The sequence below is a fragment of the Artemia sp. Qi Xiang Cuo genome, chromosome 4 (assembly GCF_049724085.1).
Source record: "Artemia sp. Qi Xiang Cuo chromosome 4, ASM4972408v1, whole genome shotgun sequence".
Taxonomy (NCBI): domain Eukaryota; kingdom Metazoa; phylum Arthropoda; class Branchiopoda; order Anostraca; family Artemiidae; genus Artemia; species Artemia sp. Qi Xiang Cuo.
Genome location: NC_142797.1, coordinates 74,477,275 through 74,499,979, shown reverse-complemented (window position 1 = coordinate 74,499,979; position 22,705 = coordinate 74,477,275). Strand labels below are relative to the sequence as shown.

General features: G+C 36.3%; 1 protein-coding gene across 12 annotated transcripts in view; it reads left to right on the top strand.

The window, feature by feature from the left end:
• Window positions 1-22,705, top strand: part of LOC148953428 (sodium-independent sulfate anion transporter-like) — a 210,117-nt gene that overhangs the window by 108,214 nt on the left and 79,198 nt on the right. For 11 of the 12 annotated variants that reach the window (XM_089087674.1, XM_089087670.1, XM_089087672.1 and 8 more), the window contains exon 2: window positions 13,366-13,587. The exons of the other annotated variant lie outside the window; for it this stretch is intronic. In XM_089087674.1, the coding sequence (XP_088943800.1) occupies window positions 13,366-13,587 (222 nt within the window). The remainder of the gene's footprint in view (window positions 1-13,365; window positions 13,588-22,705) is intronic. 12 annotated transcript variants of the gene reach the window in all.

Here is a 22,705-nt window from a genome sequence, read left to right as displayed (position 1 = left end):
GTGCAAATTTCTCCTAGAAAGTTCACCCCCGAAACCTGCCTTCCCCGCTGAATATTCTCCATTTGGAAAATCCCCAAAATACAAAATTACCTCTAACCCATAATAAAAGTCTCTGTATACTAACCCACAATAAAAGTCTCTGTATACTTCCCAATAACAAATACTACACGTAATCAATGGGCAAATTTTGTAACTTACCTCCCTTTCCCCGGTGGTTGCCGGAGAAATGTGGTCCCTAAAGAAGCAGTTATTGGTTCCTTCAACTATGCTGAACAAAATGGTCATCTAAAAATTTTGATTTGGCGGCTATAGAGATAAAAGGGCGTGGGAGGGGACTAGTTGCCCTCCAATCTTTTTGGTCACGTGAAAATGGCGCTAGAACTTTATTTTTTTTTTTTTAATGAGCCCTCTCCAGATATTCTTGTACCATATTTTTGAAGCGATCATCCATGAAGAAAAAACAATAATAAAAAAAAGAATCACATCCGTGATCTTTCTTCTTGCAAAAGAAGAAAAAAAAATTCTACGTTTTTGAAGGGTTGGGCTTGAAACCTCTAAAGCAGGGCTCTGTAATACGCTGAATCCAATGGTATGGTCTTTATTAACATTCTTTGACACTTTGAGCTGTTTTACCCCCTTTTTTCAAAAATCAAGCTAATTTTGTCAGCCCCGTAGCTTTTTCAGGGGTAACATTAAACTTAATGAACCTTGCATATTTTGAATCAGCAGAAAAATTCAATTATTTTGATGTATCTTTTGGTAACAAAATTCTGTTTTTAGAGTTTTGGTTACTATTCAGCCGAGTCGCTGCTTACTTATAGTTTGTTGCCATAAAGTAGAATGTTTTATAGTAGCATCGATAGGTTGAGCTTTCTCAGTCGTAGAGTAGGTTTCGATCAAAGCAGAAATTACTTACAATATCACCAATAAATATGGTGAATAGTTTTTGTGAAAGCATGTACCCCTATTCGTAAGAAATTGTTTGGTATTTTCCCTTCCGAAGGGGAATTTCCAAGACTTTTGTAAAATAGATTACGAATAACAAAGTTTGTGCAAGAGTTAAATTTAACAAAATCCAACAAAACATTAATGCATATTCTCGCACTGTTTTAAAAGTAATTTCAAATCAATTTAAGCTAAATGCAATTTTTATTCTCCTTTGCAGTATTTCCCCAAGTTTCCTTGCTATGAAAACTCTATCAATTAAAAAGTAGCTTGATCTGAGCCCACCTTTTTCTTGTTCTAAAACGTTTTTTTCTATTTATTATCTCAGGCTGTTATCTATAATTTTTCAAAAACTTTTGCAGCACTGCTCAGGAAGCTTGATGGTCTGCCATACTTGTTAGTAGAGGTTTCAAACAGTTGGTGGTAACGAACTGTAAGTAGGTAGCGACACGGATCAATAGTAACCGAAAATCTAAAATCAAAATTGATACTAATCGTTATATGAAGAAAATAGGATTTTTATCCTGATTCCAAATATATAAAATTCATTGAATTTAGTCTTATCCATTAAAAGCTACTAACCTCAGACAAAATGGCTGATTTTTAAAAAAGGGAGGGAAATCCAATAGCCTGGGTGCTTCTTTACTGAATTCTTAAATTTCTTTTTCTCTTCACATATGATTCCTTTAGGATTTCTTCTTCTTCTGTTCGGTTTCTTGATTCTCTCGTAGGGTTGAGAAATAAAGCATGGTTCTTCGAAAGCCCTGTTCCTTCAGACACTTCAACGGCCAAAGATTCCTGAGTTGCCAGCATTTGTTCATCACTCTCAAAGACAGGTTTATGCTCTGGTTTATATTCTGAGCCTAGTCCACTCAGGTTCAATTAATCTGGTTCATTGAGGTTCATATTTCCTTAGTGCTTAATTTCATATATGGTTCATATATGCTTAATTACAACTGGCTGAAATGGGACAGGGTGCATACATGCAACATAGCTTTAGCACTATTGAACTAAAAAAAATTTGTTGAATATACTAATTGTAGCAAAAAAAATTATTCCATATGATATTCATAATTCCATTTCGCTAAAAAGTGGACTGAACACGTTTATGAATAAAGGTACCGAAGAAACAGTCGTAGCAATAGTAGTAGTTGTAGTAGAAGTTGTTTAAGTAGTATTAATAGTAGAAGCAATAGCATTAGTAGTAGTAGTAGTAGTAGTAGTAGTAGTAGTAGTAATAGTAGTAGTAGTAATAGTAGTAGTAGTTGTAGTAGTAGTAGTAGTAGTAGTAGCCTTGACAGCTTCAACTTAATGCTCTCAGCCGTACCTGAGATACTACTGATGCACCTTTTTGATGACTTGCATGCAGGTAGTGTGTTTTGATTTAGTTCAACGTCCACCTTTTCATTCCCTGAAAGTTTAACCTTAATACCCTAAGCCATTCCGGATGTATTGCAGATACGCTATTTGAAAACTTCGAATGCATTATAGTCTTTATGATTGAGTTCATCATCCACCTCCACATTCCCTGAAGCTTCACCTGAATACCCCTTGCCGTTCCTGAGATTTCGGACATTTGCTCTTCCGACAACATTGGACGCACATAGTGTTTTCTGATTTAATTAAACATCCCCAACGATATACCCTGAAAGTTCCCGCAATTCCTTAGTTGTTTCTACGATATTGTAAGCAGGGGCGTCCCAGGGGGGAAGGGGCGGGGATGGGCATGCCACCCCTAACTTTTTTGGCATTCGGTAAAATTTCGGCAAAAATTTTGCATAATCGGCCGAAATTTAGTAAAATTCTTGATTTCTGGAGAAAATTCGGCATAAATCAGGTAGCGATTTGGTAAAATTTACGAAGATCAGTCACAGTCAAAATTATTTCTAGCTTCAATTTGCTGTTGCAGTCAGAAATGATTGCCATCATAAGTAATCAGAGCAGCAGTTGTAGTACTAGTAGTAGTAGTGGTAGCATAAATAGTTGTCGTAGCAATAGAAGTAGTAGTAGTAGAAGTTCTTGAGATATTGCAGATACGCCCTTTTGACAGCCTTCATGTACATAGTTAGTAGTAGTGTGCTTGTATAAGATTTCACGATTACATTGACGATTACATTGACGAGTACAAGAATATACACTATAGTTTCAATTGCACAAAAATATACACTACAGTTTCAATTGCACAAGGAATTGCACAAGGAAAACCCATGCTTGAGACATTAAACTCAAAGGTTTTTTAGGGAAAGCTGTCAATCACCCATGTGTTATCCACAGATCCATTTTTGAAGTCTGTGGAAACAGTTTGACGTGTTCGGTGAGATTACGTTCCTTGGCGTTTGACAGACATTTGCAAAAAAAAAGGGGTAATTAGTGATTGGATAATTTTTAACAAGAAATGACTGAAAAGTGTTTTGGAGGAGATGGGATGATTGTGTACTGTATAATACACAAGTGAGGGTTTGCACAGTGTTGTCAATTTTAAATGGTTTAGAAATAAAAAAAAATTAACAAGAAATGGCTGAAAAGCGTTTTGAGGGAGTTGAGTTACCCGATGGTTGAGTAGCACGGGGGGTTCAGTTACATGTAGATTCAGTTACACGGGGGTTAAGTTAAATGGGGTCGAGTTGCACGAGGGTTCAGTAGCAGGAGGGTTCAGTAGCACGAGGGTTCAGTAGCAGGGGGGTTCAGTTGTTTGGGGTTTCGGTTATACAGGGGTTCAGTTAAAGGGGGGGTTCAGTTGCACGGGGGTTTAGTTAAATGGGGTCGAGTTGCACGAGGGTTGAGTTGTATGAGGGGTTCAGTTGCATGCGGATTCAGTTACACGGGGATTAGTTAAATGGGGTTGAGTTTCCTGAGGGGGGTTCAGTTGCACGGGGGTTTAGTTAAATGGGGTCGAGTTGCACAAGGGTTCAGTAGCATGAGGGTTCAGTAGCACGAGGGTTCAGTAGCACGGGGGTTCAGTTGTATGGGGTTTCGGTTATACATGGGTTCAGTTACATGGGGGGGTTCAGTTGTACGGGGGTTTAGTTAAATGGGGTCGAGTTGCACGAGGGTTGAGTGGCACGAGGGGTTCAGTTGCATGCGGTTTCAGTTACACTGGGATTAGTTACATGGGGGCGAGTTGCACGAGGGGGGTTCAGTTGCACGGGGGTTTAGTTAAATGGGGTCGAGTTGAACGAGAGTTCAGTAGCACGAGGGTTCAGTAGCACGAGGGTTCAGTTGTATGGGGTTTCGGTTATACAGGGGTTCAGTGACATGGGGGGTTCAGTTGCACGGGGGTTTAGTTAAATGGGGTCGAGTTGCACGAGGGTTGAGTGGCACGAGGGTTCAGGTTGGAATATTTCAGTAGTGTTTTGTTGTGCTTTACCTTGTCACAGTTACATTCTATTTATTTTCATAGTTCATTTTGAATCTCTTTCATTGAAATGCAAGAGTTGGAATATTTCAGTAGTGTTTTGCTGTGCTTTACCTTGTCACAGTTACATTCTCATGATTTTTCGAAGTTCATTTTTAATTTCTTTCGTGAAATGCAAGAGTTAGAATATTTCATTAGTGTTTTGTTGTGCTTTACCTTGTCACAGTTACATTCTCTTGATTTTTCAAAGTTCATTTTGAATTTATGTCATGAAATGCAAGAGTTGGAATATTTCAGTAGTGTTTTGTTGTGCTTTACCTTATCATAGTTACATTCTCTTAATTTTCATAGTTCATTTTGAATTTCTTTCATTGAAATGCAAGAGTTGGAATATTTCAGTAGTGTTTTGTTGTGCTTTACCTTGTCACAGTTACATTCTCTTGATTTTTCGAAGTTCATTTAGAATTTCTGTCGTGAAATGCAAGATTTAGAATATTTCAGTAGTGTCTTGTCATGGTTTACCTTGTCACAGCTACATTCTCATAATTTTTCGAAATTCATTTTGAATTTCTTTCGTGAAATGCAAGAATTGGAATATTTCAGTAGTGTTTTGTGGTACGAATTGCTTGAGAAAAACCCAAATGAATTAGTTGAAAATAAAGTTTTAACAAGAAATGTCTGAAAGGTACTTTTGGGGGGGATGGAGCGATGACAGAGTGGATGTCTAAGACTAGTGATAGTGCTGTACTCTGGTACGAATTGCTTGTGAAAAACCCAAATGAATTAGTTGAAAATAAAGTTTTAACAAGAAATGTCTGAAAAGTATTTTTTTTTTGGGGGGTGGGAGGCGATGACAGAGTGGATGTCTTAGACTAGTTATAGTGCTGTACTCTGGCATGAATTGCGTTCGAAAACCCGGAAGAATTAGTTTAAAATAAAGTTTTAACAAGAAATGTCTGAAAAGTATTTTTTGGGGGGATGGGGCGATGACAGAGTGGATGTCTTAGATGTGGATGTCTTAGACTAGTGATAGTGCTGTACTGTGGTACAAATTGCTTGTGAAAAACCCAAATGAATTAGTTGAAAATAAAGTTTTAACAAGAAATGTCTGAAAAGTATTTTTTTTGGGGGGGGGGGGAATCTGAGCTAATTAGGGTTTTTGACCGTAAACTCTAGTTTTTTGCAAGAAAATTATGGAAAATACAATTCTCTGGTTCAAATGTGAAACTTAAGTCCTTTTTAGGATCGAAAAAATAAACTATTTCTGTAAATTCTGAGCTAATAAGAGTTTTTGACCGTAAACTCTAGTTTTTTGTAAGAAAATTTTTGGAAATACATTTCTCTGGTTCAAATGTGAAACTTAAGTCCATTTTTGGATAGAAAAAATAAACTATTTCCGTAAAATCTGAGATAATAAGGATTTTTGACCGTAAACTATAGTTTTTTGCAAGAAAATTATGAAAAATACAATTCTCTGGTTCATAGGTGAAACTTAAGTCCATTTTTGGATCGAAAAATAAAACTATTTCTGTAAAATCTGAGCTAATCAGTGTTTTTGACTGTAAGCTCTAGTTGTTTGAATGACAATTGTTGAAAATATCATTCTCTTGCTCAACTGTTGAACTGCATTCCTTTTTTGGATTTAAAAATAAAACTATATTCGAAAAATATTATTTATAAATTACATATTTTTTTCATAAAAACTGAATATTTTTTTTTTAAACTTCGAAATTTTTAAAATTTATTTATTTTTTTTCTTTTTGTTCCTATATTAAAATTTCAAAGAATACTTACGGTTCTAACAATTGTGCTCTACGATTGGTCAGAGACACGATGTGGCTTTCCCACTGGTATTCTATGACCGCTTATCGTCACTACCTAGTCTACTGCATGTATTAAATCAGTATTTTTTACACAGTGGAACGATAAACACATAAATCATATCTTTAAAAAAAGAAAGTGAAGATGGAACATTTTAATAGAGTGTGTTCACATAACAAGTTTATTGTAGCATTGAATGCCGACAAGGAGAAGTATTTAAACTATGAAACAAGTACAAGCGGGAGTAATATTGGAAATGTGTGCATGATGTGTTATGAGCGTGGTGGGCTAAACTTCTTTGTAAAAAAGCAAACTAGCCCCTCTTATGATAGTGTTTATGTGAGATTGCGAGCTACAGAGAGTATTTCGGTAAAAGAGATTGCTCACATAAAAATAATTGTCGAGGATGGAGGTAGCCTCCTTGGTACTGCTGCAGGTAACACATTACCTACGAATACATACAATCATCAGCTTTCGGGTATTAGTATTCAACGGAAGGCTAATAAAAGAAAGGCCTACTCTGCTGCTAATATCGTAAACCATATCTTGCTTACGTGCCGAAACTACTACTTGTGTAAAAATAATGTGTTAATAGACAGTGAAATTGCAAGAAAAAGAAAAATGGCATTGTCAAAAATATCACTACGGAATATAAATATGAAACGATGAAGAGTAAAGCACCACTAAACATTACTCCCATTGATCAAACAGTCAATGAATCAAATAATAACAAAGACGAAAAGCATATTGAGCCCGTTCATGAGACACCAGTAAAAACTGTGTATGATTCAAAATGGAATAATGATTATTCTACTGATTAGGAACTAAGAGAAGACAATAACTATAATATCAAGAGAGAACATGGTGAACTATTTTATGGAACAGATTCAAAATTTCCAAAGTTAATCATTGATATTAATAATGTATCATAATATATTTTTGTATTAATATTCTACATAGCATTATTTCATTAAAAATATTACATTGTTATGTGTTCATTATTTTTTAGAGTTAGCTAGCATATCAAGCGTTTAGAATGTATATTAAAACGAAGATGTAAGAAAAGGAATTTGCGTACATCTATTGTCAGACACACTATTTCCGTAAAATCTGAGCTATTAAGGGTTTTTGACAGTAAACTCTAGTTTTTTGTAAGAAAATTATGGAAAATACAATTGTCTGGTTCAAATGTGGAACTTAAGTCTATTTTTGGATAGAAAAATTAAACTATTTTCGTAAAATCTGAGCTAATAAGGGATTTTCGGCCGTAAACTCTAGTTTATTGTAAGAACATTATGGAATATACATTTTTTGTCTGTATCTTAAAATGACAAAATATCATTCTTGACTTCACCTCTTGGATACACAATACAGAAATTATGAAAAAAAATTGTAATTTCCAGACTTCATTTGCAAGCAATAGATACCGAGAGTTCTATGACTCCTCCCCGCAATCTCACATCTCTGATGTTTTAATAGACATTCTAAGCTTTTGATATGCTAGCTTACTCTAAAAATAATGAACACATAACAATGTAATGCATAATATATTTTTAATGAAATAATACTATGTAGAATATTAATACAAAATTATATTATGACACATAGTCATACACACGATCACTCTTAAACATCCAGAAACGATGGTCCCATGATGTAGAATAGTTTTTACCATGTCTTATGCATTTATCACGATCAGGCATGTCCTTAGGTATCCAGCGCGTGAAGAATCTGACCTCGTCTTCAGGACGATGATAAACCCCTTCAGATTTAGGACACGTCAATTCTTCTACATTGAAACCTGGAATCCTAGTGTCACACTTTTGAATTAAAACTTTATCTGTAGGTCCATTACTCTTTACCTAGAGTGCGTTAACCCCGAGAAAGCTGCAAATTTTACTGACTTCCTCCAGGACATTTCTCAGTTCCTGACCACTATTATTAAGTGGTGTAATCACTCTATCATAGAATCCCAGTCTATTTATACGATGTAATGTAGTATTCCACAAGCTTTTATCATACTCAAACATGTTATAGTTCACCATCCAATGATAACAGTCAATTTCTTCGAGTTCCATTGACAATAATAAAAATGCACATTCAAATATAACACCACAAGATGATTTTTTCAAACCGATAAATTCAGTGTCATACATTCCTATCATCTTAGAAGCTATTAATGTAGTTGTTAAGAAGAGAAATACATCATCAAACTTTTATACCTTCGCTCAAGGTTGAATGGAGTTATGGCTAGGGGGATGACTCCTAAAACCATCTCAATTCATCGTGGGGATGAGTCATAAAACCCTTAGAAGTCATTGTGGGGAGGAGTCATAGCACTCTCGGTATCTATTGCTTGCAAATGAAGTCTGGAAATTACAATTTTTTTTTTTAATTTCTGTATTGTGTATCCAAGAGGTGAATCAAGAATGATATTAGTGATATAAGAGTAAGTTATTGACTAGGGGGTGAACCCAATCATATATGTAATATTTTCTGTTCGTTTAAAGTTTTGATGTTGTTGCTGTTGCAGTTGAAAAACTTGTTTTTTTATATTTAATTTCTGATCTTTTTTTAAACAATGCTGGAAAGTCCGGCGTCCCCTTCATAGCAATGTCCCTTCCCCCATGGAAACTTCCTTCATGGAAATATCCTCCTACATAACCCCCGACCCCAGGCACGTACGCAGGATTTTTTTTCGGGGGGGGGGGGCAATTTGAGTCGGGGGGCCAAATCCTTCAAACCCATCATTCTGTGAGAAAAATCAGAAAATTATGGGAAAATGAAAAAAATCGCGAGATTTTGGAGGGGGCCCAGACCCGGAGGCCCCCCCCCCTACGTACGTCCCTGCCCTACCCCCCCCCCCTATTACCAGGAAAAATCTCCCCTGAAACCGTCTGTACTGTATACTTCCCAATAACCAATACTATATGTTAACATTGGGTAAAGTTCATAACTTTCAGCCCTCCTCCCGGTAACTTCGGGGGATTAAGTCATCCTAAAAGACATACTTATAATATTTTTGTACATGCTGAACAAAATGGCTATCTCAAAATTTTGATCAGGTGACTTTGGGAAAAAAATGAGCGTGGGAGAGGGCCGAGTTGCCCTCAATTTTTTTGGTCACTTAAAAAGAGCACTAGAACTTTTAATTTGCATTCCAATGAGCCCTCCCACGATATTCTAGGACCACTGGGTCGATAAGATCACCCCTGGGAAAAAAAATAAACACGCACCCGTGATCTTCCTTCTGGCAAAAAATGCAAATTTCCACATTTTTGTAGATAGAAGCTTGAAACCTCTACATTAAGGTTTTCTGGTATGCGGAATATGATGGTGTGATTTTCATTAAGGTTCTATAACTTTTAGGGGGTCTTTCCCCCTTTTTTGAAAATCAGCCAAATTTTCTCAGGCGCGTAACTTTTGATTGGTAGGAATAAACTTGATGAAACTTATATATTTGAAATCAGAATTAAAATCAAATTCTTTTGATGTATCTATTTGTATCAAAATACCGTTTTCTAGAGTTTCGTTTACCATTGAGCCGGGTCCCAATAACCAATACTATATGTTAACATTGGGTAAAGTTCATAACTTTCAGCCCTCCTCCTAGGGGCTTCGAGGGATTAAGTCATCCTAAAAGACATAGTTATAATATTTTCGACTATGCTGAACAAAATGGCTATCTCGAAATTTGGATCGGGTGACTTTTGGAAAAAAATGAGCGTGGGAGGGGGCCTAGTTGCCCTCCATTTTTTTGGTCACTTTAAAAGAGCACTAGAACTTTTAATTTCCGTTCCAATGAGCCTTCCCCCGCTATTTTAGGAAAACTGGGTCGATACGATCACCTCTGGGAAAAAAACAAAAAACAAATAAACACGCATCTGTGATCTTTCTTCTGGCAAAAAATGGAAAATTCCACATTTTTGTAGATAGGAGCTTGAAACCTCTAACGTAGGGTTCTCTGATACTCTGAATATGATGGTGTGATTTTCATTAAGTTTCTACAACTTTTAGGGGGTCTTTCCCCCTTTTTTCAAAAATAAGCCAAATTTTCTCAGGCGCGTAACTTATGATAGGTAAAATTAAACTTGATGAAACTTATATATTTGAAATCAAAATTAAAATCTGATTCTTTTGATGTATCTATTGGTATCAAAATTCCGTTTTTTAGAGTTTCGGTTACCATTGAGCCTGGTCGCTCCTTACTTACAGTTCGTTACCACGAACTGTTTGATTCCGATTTTGAAGAATTTTTAAAAAAATTATTTTCTTTCTACAGTAAACTTTGAAAAGTGTTTCAATAGTAAAATTTGAGGCTGAGTAGGTTTATGCATAACGATACAGACCTATGATACCACTAGTACTACATTTGCTCTTGTGACTTCTCATGACTGTGTTCATTTGTGACTGCAACAAGTAACCAAAGCTAGAATTAATCGTAATTGCAACTGTAGCTACTTGTGAACACAACTACTTCTTACTGCAACCACTTGATGCCACGACTGTGACTAGTAGCCATTGCAACTACGAGTAAATACTGCTTGAGCTCTAGATATTCTTCTTGACATCCTGGTCACATCCTCCTCTCGAACCCATATCAGATCCCAGATAAACAAAACTCTGAACCTTTTCAACTGGGAGGTCATAAAAGGTGAGTTGATAATCTCTTGTGACGTTCAGGTGAACTTCATTTCCTTTGAGTTCTTACGGACACCAAGGTAGGCTGATAAATACGCCACTTCGTCAAGAATTTGCTGGACTGAGTCTGGGTTTGGGGCGAGAAGATCTACGGAGAACTTAAGCTAAATCAAAACATGCTATCCGCTAACACATCATCAAAATGGTGTGTCAGCAATATATCAGGTGCAATCTAAGGATATTAAGTTTAAACCGTCAAAACCACTGCTGCTACTACTGCTACCACTACTACTGCTAAAGGGTTAGTTGATAATCTCGTGTGACATTCAGGTGAACTTTCATTTCCTTTGAGTAACTTCGGACACCAAGGTAGGCTGAGAAATATGCCACTTCGTCAAGAATTTGCTGGACTGAGTCTAGGTTTGGGGCGAGAAGATCTACGGAGAACTTAAGCTAAATCAAAACAAGCTATCCACTAACACATCATCAAAATGGTGTGTCAGCAATATATCAGTTGCATCTAAGGATATTAAGTTGAAACCGTCAAAGCCACTGCTGCTACTACTGCTACCGCTACTACTACTAAAGGGTTAGTTGATAATCTCTTGTGACATTCAGGTGAACTTTCATTTCCTGTCAGTTTTTACGGACTCCAAGGTAGGCTGATAAATATGCCACTTCGTCAAGAATTTGCTGGACTGAGTCTGGGTTTGGGGCGAAAAGATCTACGGAGAACTTAAGCTAAATCAAAACACGCTATCTGCTAACGCATCATCAAAAAGGTACGTCAGCAATATATCAGGTGCATCTAAGGATATTCAGTTTAAACCGTCAAAGCCACTGCTGCTACTACTGCTTCCACTACTACTACTAAAGTGTTAGTTGATAATCTCTTGTGACATTCAGGGGAACTTTCATTTCCTTTGAGTTTCTGCGGACGCCAAGGTAGGCTGAGAAATATACCACTTCGTCAAGAATTTGCTGGACTGAGTCTGGGTTTGGGGCAAGAAGATCAACGGAGAACTTTAGCTAAATCAAAACACACTATCTGCTAACACATCATCAAAAAGTTGTTTCAGCAATATATCAGGTGCATCTAAAGATATTAAGTTGAAACCGTCAAAGCCACTGCTGCTACTACTGTTACCACTACTACTACTAAAGGGTTAGTTGATAATCTCTTGTGACATTCAGGTGAACTTTCATTTCCTTTAAGTTTCTGCGGACATCAAGGTAGGCTGAGAAATATACCACATCGTCAAGAATTTGCTGGACTGAGTCTGGGTTTGGGGCAAGAAGATCTACGGAGAACTTAAGCTAAATCAAAACACGCTATCCGCTAACACATCATCAAAAAGGTGTGTCAGCAATATATTAGGTGCATCTAAGGATATTAAGTTGAAAGTGTCAAAGCCACTGCTGCTACTACTGCTACCACTACTACCAGAGGGTTAGTTGATAATCTCTTGTGACATTCAGGTGAACTTTCATTTCCTTTGAGTTTCTGCGGACGCCAAGGTAGGCTGAGAAATATGCCACTTCGTCAAGAATTTGCTGGACTGAGTCTGGGTTTGGGGCAAGAAGATCTACGGAGAACTTAAACTAAATCAAAACACTATCTGCTAACACATCATGAAAAGGTTTGTCAGAAATATATCAGGTACATCTGAGGATATCTGGAAGAGGCTCAGTCTTTCTCCCTGAAAAAGGCTATGTCAATATAAAACGAACCAAAATTAATCAAAAAAAACATTTTGGACAAAATAAGTTTTGTCAATAAAAAGTAAAGAACTCCATTAAACCAACAATAAACAAAAATAGAATCAAATAATCTACCAAGCATACAACTAATACAAATCAGTATCAATAAATAAATGAAATCCAAAACAAACAGAAATTTAAATAAGTCAAACTCAAAAGGAGCTAAAGTTAATCTGAGCAGGGTTTTAAACCCTATGCTTTCTAAAAGCCAGAATATAATTTGTACTTAACTGGAAAAAATTCTTTTAAATGTTTTCACTTTTATAACTTAAAGAAAACAAAAATTAACTAAGATTTAAAAGAATAAATATCAGCATACTGTATATTAAAGTCACAATGCATATTTTTTTCAGTAAATTCATTTGAATTTTTTTATTAAAGTACAAATTATATTCTGGCTTTTAGAAAGCATAGGGTTTAGAACCCCACTCAGATTAATTTCTGCTCTTTTTGAGTTTGAATTATTTTAATTTATGTTTGATTTGGGTTTCATATATTTATTGATACTGATTTGTAGTAGTTGTATGCTTGGTAGATTATTTGATTTAATGGACTTCTTTACTTTTTTTGAAAAACTTATTTTGTGCAAATAGTTTTTTTGATTAATTTCAGGAAAAAATAGGTTTTTCAGTTGAAATTTCTAGGTAATGTTAGCTTAAATAAAAAGAGATTGTGCATTCAAATCGTCAAAAGACAGATATTACAATAAAAAAATCAAGTCAAACTTTAATAAATCAAATATTAGCACAGGAGTAGGGAGTAGGGTAAAAACTCCCTATGCCTTCTAAAGACAAAAAAGTCACTTGCACTTTGCTGAAATTACAAATATGTTTTTTACTTAGGTCTCCGAAGAGGAATCTGTTCCAAAAGAACCCTACCACAAACGATTGGCAAAGAAAATATTTTGCAAGAAAACCCTATACAAACGACTCCCTATCCTGAAATGGGTTGAAGAATACAAACTAAGCTACATTGTGCCCGATTTTATTGCTGGATGTTCTGTGGGCCTCACACTCGTGCCTCAAGGCATAGCTTATGCCATTGTTGCCGGATTGCCGCCTCAGGTAAGACATACTAAAAATTGAGATACAAACTTAAGAACTTAACAAAACAAATGACAAAAATTCAAATTTCTTACTATCCCGAAATGAGTTCGAATAATATTCGGTGCTAAACCTGTACTTTGTGCTTTGTTTGAGTGCTATTTCTGTACAAAAACACAAAATTTATAATCAGGGACGCAGGTTGGATTAGGAGTATGGAGGGGGGATTTAAAGAATGGCTGACAAAATCGTTCAGTGTTCAGGCATATGCTGACACATAAGCTAAATTAAAATAAAAATTTCGGCTTAATTCAAATCCGACACCTTGGAATATGGAGGAGGGAACTCCCTCCTTTTCTGGGCCCTTGCTTATATTTACTCTCTGATAAACGTCACCTAATGTCCTATAGGACTAAAGGTCTTACAGGAATAAGGAAGTGTTTGGTGGACGGGGAAAGGGTTTTCGAATCCATAGTAGGGTCATACCAAGAAGCAAAAACAAATTAGATATTTGACTGAAACTGTCAATAAACCATTATAAAAAGTCCTGGGCAGCACAGCACAAATTCGGACTATTACAAACTTTGCCGCTTTGTGTTGGATTTTTTGTATCGCGTTAGGTTGGTGTTAAAGGTGTGCTTCATGATACATTTTACTCTGTTGCTGTGTAGCTCTTAGCCGAGAGTGAAATTTAAACAGCTTCCAAGTAAGGAAATCACCCTGTTTAACATGAGTTCCTTAAAGTCCAGCCTACAATAAACCTGTTGATGACTGGCGTATAGTTTTAAGTTAATCAACCATAAACCACTTTGTATATTCAGTCGCGCGAGCTAAAATTGTTACTCCGTAAACTTTAAACGGACTGGCAACATTTCTACCCAACAAACTAGTAAATCTATGTGCTCTTTTGTAGGGGTGGTAAACTGCTTATGTTTGCTACTGTGGCTCTTTTGATGAATGTGTATTACGGTAAAAGACCAAAATCTAGTAAATGTCGACATTCAGTAGTGAATATCCGAAATTTATTTTTCTCTGCTTGGATTCAATCAGCTTTGCCAGTCAGATTTGTCAATCTTATGCAAGGTTTGATGACAAAAGTTAAAGTTAGGTTAGGTTAAATTAGGTTATAAATCTCAGAAATGGGTTAGAAACATAACCTAAACTAACCTGTCACCATCTAATCTTTCATAAAACTGACAAAGATGACTGGCACGGCTTACTAAATTCAAGCAGAAAAAAAAGGAACTTCTAACGTCCACCGGTGAATGTTGACATTCTCCGATTTCGTTCTTTCACGGTAACATTTGCATTGTAACGAGAACTTTTTTTGGGGTTTTGCTTACTGTTAGCACAAGTCATTCCTTATTTGTGGTTCTTAACCACGCATTGTCACCATGTCACTATTGTCACCATGTTAACATGTCAACTTTCCTTGTTAGCACAAGTCATTCCTTGTTTGTGGTTCTTAATCAAAGCATTGTCGCCATGTCACCATGTCACCATGGTCACCATGTTAGCATGTCAACATATCTTGTTAGCACAAGTCATTCCTTGTTTATGGTTCTCAACCTCGCATTGTCACCATGTCACCATGTCACCATTGTCACCATGTTAACATGTCAGCATTCTTTGTTAGCAAAAGTCATTCCTTGTTTGTGGTTCTTAACCACGCATTGTCGCCAAGTCACCATGTCACCATGGTCACCATGTTAACATGTCAACATTCCTTGTTAGAAAAAGTCATTCCTTGTTTATGGTTCTCAACCACGCATTGTCACCATGTCACCATGTCACCATTGTCACCATGTTGACATCTCAACATTCCTTGTTAGCACAAGTCATTCCTCGTTTGTTGTTCACCATGTTAACATGTCGACATTCCTTGTTAGAAAAAGTCATTCCTTGTTCGTGGTTCTTAACCTCGCATTGTCACCAAGTCACCATGTCATCATTGTCACCATGTTGACATCTCAACATTTTTTGTTAGAAAAAGTCATTCCTCGTTTATGGTTCTCAACCACGCATTGTCGCCAAGTCACCATGTCACCATTGTCACCATGTTAACATGTCAGCATTCCTTGTTAGAAAAAGTCATTCCTTGTTCGTGGTTCTCAACCACGCATTGTCACCATTTCACCATATCACCATTGGCACCTTGTTAACATGTCAACATTCCTTGCTAGCAAAAGTCATTTCTTGTTTGTGGTTCTTAACCACGCATTGTATGCAACGAAACTTTTTAACAGGCTCTAGACACCTTCCATCTAGGCATTTAACTTTTGTTTTTACTCTAACTTGTAGGTATCAAAGTGTTATAGTAAAAAGCAGAAAAGAGGTAAAAAAGAGCGAAAATTTAATTCTCTTTTATTTAGAACAATTTCTATTTCATTTTGAAAAGCAGTCAGCTAGGTAATTCTTTTTTCTCGAAGCCTTATGCAAGTCAGAGGTAAATAATCAAGACTGCGGGGTGGAGTATTGAAGCTCTAGTCATTAGGACGAGTCTTGATGTGGATACTTAAAACAAAAAGTAATCAAATAAAAAACAAGTTTTATTTCAAAGAGTGTAAATAGAAAACATAATAAAAAGTAATAGACAGAAAGTAAATAGAAAGTAAATAGAAAGTAATAGAAAACATGAAAACATACAACCGGTATAAATTATTCCCTTAATGAGGGGGACTGTCCTCAAATGACCCTTCTATTCTTACATTAAGGTTTAACATTTTGTCACCTGGGCTTCCCGAACGACTGGAAAAAACAAGGTCAGTCACAATGGGATAAAAAGTTTAGTGTCTAAATAATGCTTCAAACCACTGAAGATGTAAAAGGAAATGATTAATTCTTACTTAAGAGTTTTTTCATTTTGAAACGGAATGATGCCTAAATAAGCTTTTTTGTTCTTAAAATATTGCTATACAACAGTCAGATTAGAACTAAAGAGTCAAGACTAACATGGTCGCAGCATCTTTCATTCTTAGGATAGCCCTGGATATGAATGGTTAAAGGGAGGAGAAATTTTGCCTAATTTGCGAGGGGGTGTCTCACCCTTAGTCCATGTCCAGAGTCTCACATAAAGTTTTGCTGTTTGAAATAAATATTTTCTCTTTATGATAAAGTTTCACTTAATCTCCAATACTTTCAAACAAAAGTTTGATCCCCTTCTCCCCAAGTTTAAGGGTGAATGCAATAACGACAATGAAACGGTAATATATATATATATATATATATATATATATATATATATATATATATATATATATATATATATATATATATATATATATATATATATATATATATATATATATATATATATATATATATATATATATATATATATATATATATATATATATATATATATATATATATATATATATATATATATATACATATATATATATATATGTTATATATGTATATTTATTACATATATACTATTATACATCTTGATGCAACCAAGATGTCAACATAAGAATATCTAGAGCTCAAGCAGTCTTTGCTCAGATCCGCAGGCATCTTTGGACTCGTCGAGAGATTAGCATAAGAATAAAGCTAAGCATTCATGATTTGAAAGTGATGGCAATTCTTCTTTTTGGTCTCGAATCCTGGCCCATCAAAGCAACTCAGGGGTGCGCTCTAAAAGTCTTCAACCACCTTTGCTTGCGTTCAATCTTCTGCACCCAGTTTTCAGACGTGATCTCTAATGACGAAATCCGCAGTGGTTACTAGTCACAGTCGCAGCTTTAAGAGGTTGCTTTCACAAGTAGTTACAGTCGCAACCACAATTATTCTAGCTTTGATTAGTTGTTGCAATCACAAATGAACACAGTCATAAGTAGTCACAGCGGCAGACGTAGTACTAGTATTACTAGTGGTATCATAAGTCCGTACTGTTATGTATAAACGTACTCAGTCCACTTTTCAAATTTTACAGTAGAATGGAAATAGTTTTAAAAAATCCGTGAAAATCGGAAAATGGTTGAAAGGTGTTTTCAAAAAATATATGAAAACACCGAAAATATATAAAAATATATAACGGCAAACTTTGCCTGTTTTTTCAAGTGACAGTGCTGTAATTAGTCTATTGCTTATAATTCCTTTTTCTATGAAATGGATAAGCACCTTTAAGCATAATATGGATTTGCCTAAAATAAGAAAAAACGTGTTCAGTCCGCCTATTTTTTTCTATCCTTTTTGATAAACAAAAATAAAACTACAAGATGCAGAAACCAATATTGAGTACAAGGTAGTAAAAGCCATATTTTTGTTGTATTTATTTTTTCTTCTCGTTTTGACGGAAGCGAAAAACATATATACATATAAGCCAAAAACTGTAAGAATAAGCTGGAAAGTATAAGAGTAAGAAGTGTCGGGGTTATTGCTCTTCAAAGGGCTCTGATTTTTAAGTCCCGAAGTCCACTGGTGAAGTGTTGTATATGAGATAAAAATGATACTTATAAAAAGGATGATGCTCTTCATCAAATAGTAGCCCGGGCGCCAGGTGTTGAAAATGTGAAACATACCACGACGGAATGGCTCAGGTGCGAGAATTACCCTCCGCCCCCCCCCCCGCGCCCCTAAATCTACCATGCTGATTCAAAAAATACCAAGGGCCCTCGCTTACGAGGGTGGAACACTCCGATACTTGACATTTTATTATATTTTTGTTTTTTATGCAGGAAAAAGCATCATCCACAAATTTCCCCATCCCAAATCAAGGGGAGAAAGGTACGAAGATTGAGGCATAAAAGCCTGCAAATTAATGAACCACTGGTAAATGCTCCTTTTCACATGTAAGGCAAAGAAGTTGTCAATTGGAGGAAGGCTCTTCAGCGTTTTCCGGTGAAGGAACAAGTGAACGCGGAGATCATTCAAACACAAACATTCCTTTGATTTTCTGTATGAGGCGATCAAAATCTCCTAACACAACTTCATAATATCTTCCTCAGGCTCTACTGCTCGGTCAATTTGTTCCAAAATCTGTTCAGAGAGAACAGATATTTGAGGTAACCACGGCACACCTATTTTAAGTATTCTTTACTTTGGAGAAAATGAAGCTCACAGTATTACACCCTGTGAAAGAGTGCAAAAACACAATTGAATTCACTAGAGACGTTGGGAGTCTATTTTCAAGTTCAGTGATCAAATGACTTTGTCCTGCAAGCGAACAAAAAAATTAGGAGTGGCATGGCTTTGCTTTTCAATCGTCTTAAAAGACTGAAGCAAGATGACCACAATGTCTGTGTCATTTGCTTCCAAGATTACATCCGTGTACCCAGTCCGGGCACAGAAATCCGATTGAAGAGCGACACGGATATCCGCTTCTTCATGTATACTGCTTAGTTTCTTGGCAAATCTCTGGCAGTCTAAAGTCTAGTTACCTGGAAGCAGCTGAACTACTCCCGTTCTATCTGTAAATAATACTGATACGTTCACTGGAAAAACAAGGACTTTGCGGACAGTACCGGTCCAAAAGTCAAACAAAAGTGGATATGAAATAAGTTAATGACTTAACATTTTCTGCAATAATAGCTGCAATAATGAGACCAAGTGATGACACACAAAAAAGGCCTTAGCCAACTCACAAATAACATCACATGCTATGCAACGTCCACTAAATTAACCAAAAACTATCGCAAGGAACTTCTTTCTCTTCTTTTGTTGTCCAATCAAAACAACACCACTCTTGCTTTTTTCTTCTAAAGGACACCAGCAAATGACGTCTGAAACCGGCGTTTGCGGCTTTTGCTCGCTAGATAGCACTTTTTGGGAAATCTGAAGTTCAGATTCAAATTTAATAACCCGCCCCCCTTGTTTTAAAGTGCCGTTTTCATTTTCGGTATCATCGTTTTTTAGGCTATCTCATGGTATATGTTTCATTTATAACCCGATTCTGTCATACCCCCTTCTTGAAATAAGCGAGATAGTAAAGCGTGGCGCCCAGACTATAGCAGCAACAGCCACATACGATCGTCGTATTTTGACTTACTGATTGATTTTACATTTGGATTTTGTTGGTCTTAAAACTTTTGTTATTGTTTTTACTCTTTTCAACAAGTTCCCTAATCAAAACGGCTCTTGATTTTCCAATTTTTACCTAAACTTCAGAATTTCAAATATTTCTAATACCGATTCCAACGTGGGCTCTGTCTAGCTACAAAATACATTTTTCTGTATCAATGCCTCATTCGGTACACATTTGTTGAAAAAGTTGCCCCAGTCAAGTAGTTCTTCTTTCTTCATTTCATCTGCAACCTTTGGTATTTTAAGTTTTGCACACCACACAATGCTGCCCCAAGCTTCGAGGATTTTGAAAATGACATAAAATGTTTCTTTTTGCTTGTTTTAATCGGGCATGGTCACTGTCATATTCTAAGTGGGTTTAACCTGGCTCTAGAAATTCCTGATTGATATGTGAAAGGTTGCAAGCAGCTAAGTGAGATGTGTAGAAACAAAACAAAACAAATTTGACAAAAACTTATTTCTGTTTTGTGAATCACGGTGTCAGAATAAAGTTGAACAGTTTTTAAAGACTCACCAAACTTAGAGGGGCCGAGTACCAAGAATGAGGCAATCATACTATCCTCTTTGTCTCCCATTGCTTTATGGCTTTCGTAGTACAGGACCGTGTTTCTTTATAAGAGATAATATCAACTACAAAACTGTAGGTTCAAAACTGCCGTTTGTATAAAGCAAATTTTTTTTCAAGATCTACTGCTGGTAAGCGCTAATGCAGGTCAAAGCACCAGACCTCCTATTTTCCTTCACTAGTTTTTGCTGATGCTATTTCTGCCCATTTTGAATGGTAAGCCTGAATGACAGCAGAGTCATGGGTGGCTGTTTCTGTTGTAACTGCTTTTTCAGCCTCGTTGAATAAAAGAATTTGGTAAGCCTATATGCCACAAGAATTCTTAGCTGGTATTTCTTCCACCCTTCCTGAAGACGTTTTATTAATTGCTTCTCTTGGAGGAGGAGAAGATATTGTGCCTTTTTTTGAACTTTTAGATTTACAGCTCTCAACTCTCTTCTTGTCAAGCAAAGAGTTTTTTCACAATGCACTTCTTTGACACCTTTTGTATTTTACCTTAATCATTTAAGAAATTTTGGGATTTTTGTGGGATTCTCTCCTCTCTAAATTGAACGTTTTGGAACGTGCTTTTGCATCAATAATTTGAGGTGCTGCTTTTACAGCATTTTGTTTACGCTGTCCCAGAATGACATGACCAAATCTATTCGGGTATTGTCAGTTATTAACCAAAAAAAAAAAGTAAAGAACTCCATTTAACCAAAAATGAACAAAAATAGAATCAAATAATCTACCAAGCATACAATTACCACAAAACAGTATCAATAAATAAATGAAACCCAAAACAAACAGAAATTAAAATAAGTCAAACTCAAAACGAACAGAAATTAATCTGAGTAGGGTTCTAAACCCTTTGCTTTCTAAAAGCCAGAATATAATTTGTATTTTATTGAAAAAAATCCAAATAAATATACAGAAAAAATGTACATTGTCAGTTTAATATACCTATGTGGATATTTGTTCCTTCAAATCTTAATTAATTTTTGATTTCTTAAAGTTATAAAAGTGAAAACCTTTAAAAGAATTTTTTCAGTAAAGTACAAATTATATTCTGACTTTTAGAAAGCATAGGGTTTAGAACCCTATTCAGATTAATTTCTGCTCGTTTTGAGTTTGACTTATTTTAATTTCTGTTTGTTTTGGGTTTTATTTATTTATTGATACTGACTTGTGGTAGTTGTAGCTTTTTCTATATGACATTATATGTCCCCGGGGCAGCCCTTAGGGCTGTGGGGGTTGTCATACTCAAAAACATAATTTCCAGACCCTTCAGCTACGTTCAACAAAATATCTATATCAAAATGTTGAACGGAAGTGTTTGGAGAAATGATGGGTATAAGGGGGGGGGACATTCGCCCTCCGATCGCTTTTGACTATTAATAAGGGCACTAGTCCTCTCAATTCCCAATTTAATGAGTCCTTTTTGAAGTTTCTACGACAACGCTGGCAAAGACCTAATTTCCAGAACTTTCAACTACGTTGAACAAAATATTCATCTCAACATTTTTATTGGTTGAGTTTGGGGAAATTGTGGGCATGACAGGGGCGTTAGTTACCCTACAATCACTTTTGACTGTTAAATAGGGCACTAGCGGTTTCAATTTCCAATTAAATGAGCCCCTTTTGAAGTTTCTACGACAACGCTTTCTATAAAACCCTATATGCCCCCAGGACATAAATTACAACCCTTGCGCTGAGGGCTGTAGGGAGAGTGTAATCCTCAAAGACATAATTTCCGGATTTTTCAACTAGGTTGAACAAAATGGCTATCTCAAAAATTTTATTGGATGTTTTTGGGGTAATGCTGGGCGTGGGAGGGCTGTCAGTTTTCCTCCAATCACTTTTGAGTTTTAAAAAGGGCACTGGCCCTTCGAAGTTTTGAATTTTCTATGAAAACGCTCTCTATAAAAACCTTATATGCCCCAGGGCAAAACTTACAACCCTTGCCCTGAGGGGTGTGGAAGGAGGGTTTATCATCCTCTAAGACATAATATCCAGAACTTTCAACTGCGTTGAAAAAAAATAACTATCTCAAAATTTTTATTGGATGTGTTTGGGAAAATGTGGGGCGTGAGAGGGAGGGGGTGTTAGTTGCCTTTTGAATATTAAAAAGGAGACAAGCCATTTCAATATCCAATCGAATGAGCCCTTTTTAAGTTTCTAGGACAACGCTTTCTATATAAACCTTATATGCCCCCAGGGCATAGCTTACAGCCCTTGCCCTGAAGGCTGTGGGGGGCGGGGGCTGTCATCCTCAAAGACCAAATTTCCAGAACTTTCAACTACGATGAAAAAATGGCTATCTCAAAATTTTTATTGGATGTGTTCGGGGAAAAGGTGAGTATGAGAGGGGGGTTAGTTGCCCTCCAGTCACTTTCGACTATTAAAAAGGGCACTAGCCCTTTGAATTTCAAATCGAATTAGCCCTTTTTTAAGTTCCTACGACAAAGCTTTCTATAAAAACCTTATATACCCCCAGGGTATAAGATACAACCCTTTTTGTAAGTTATGCCCTGTGGGGCTGTGGGGGGAGTGTCCTTCTCAGAAACA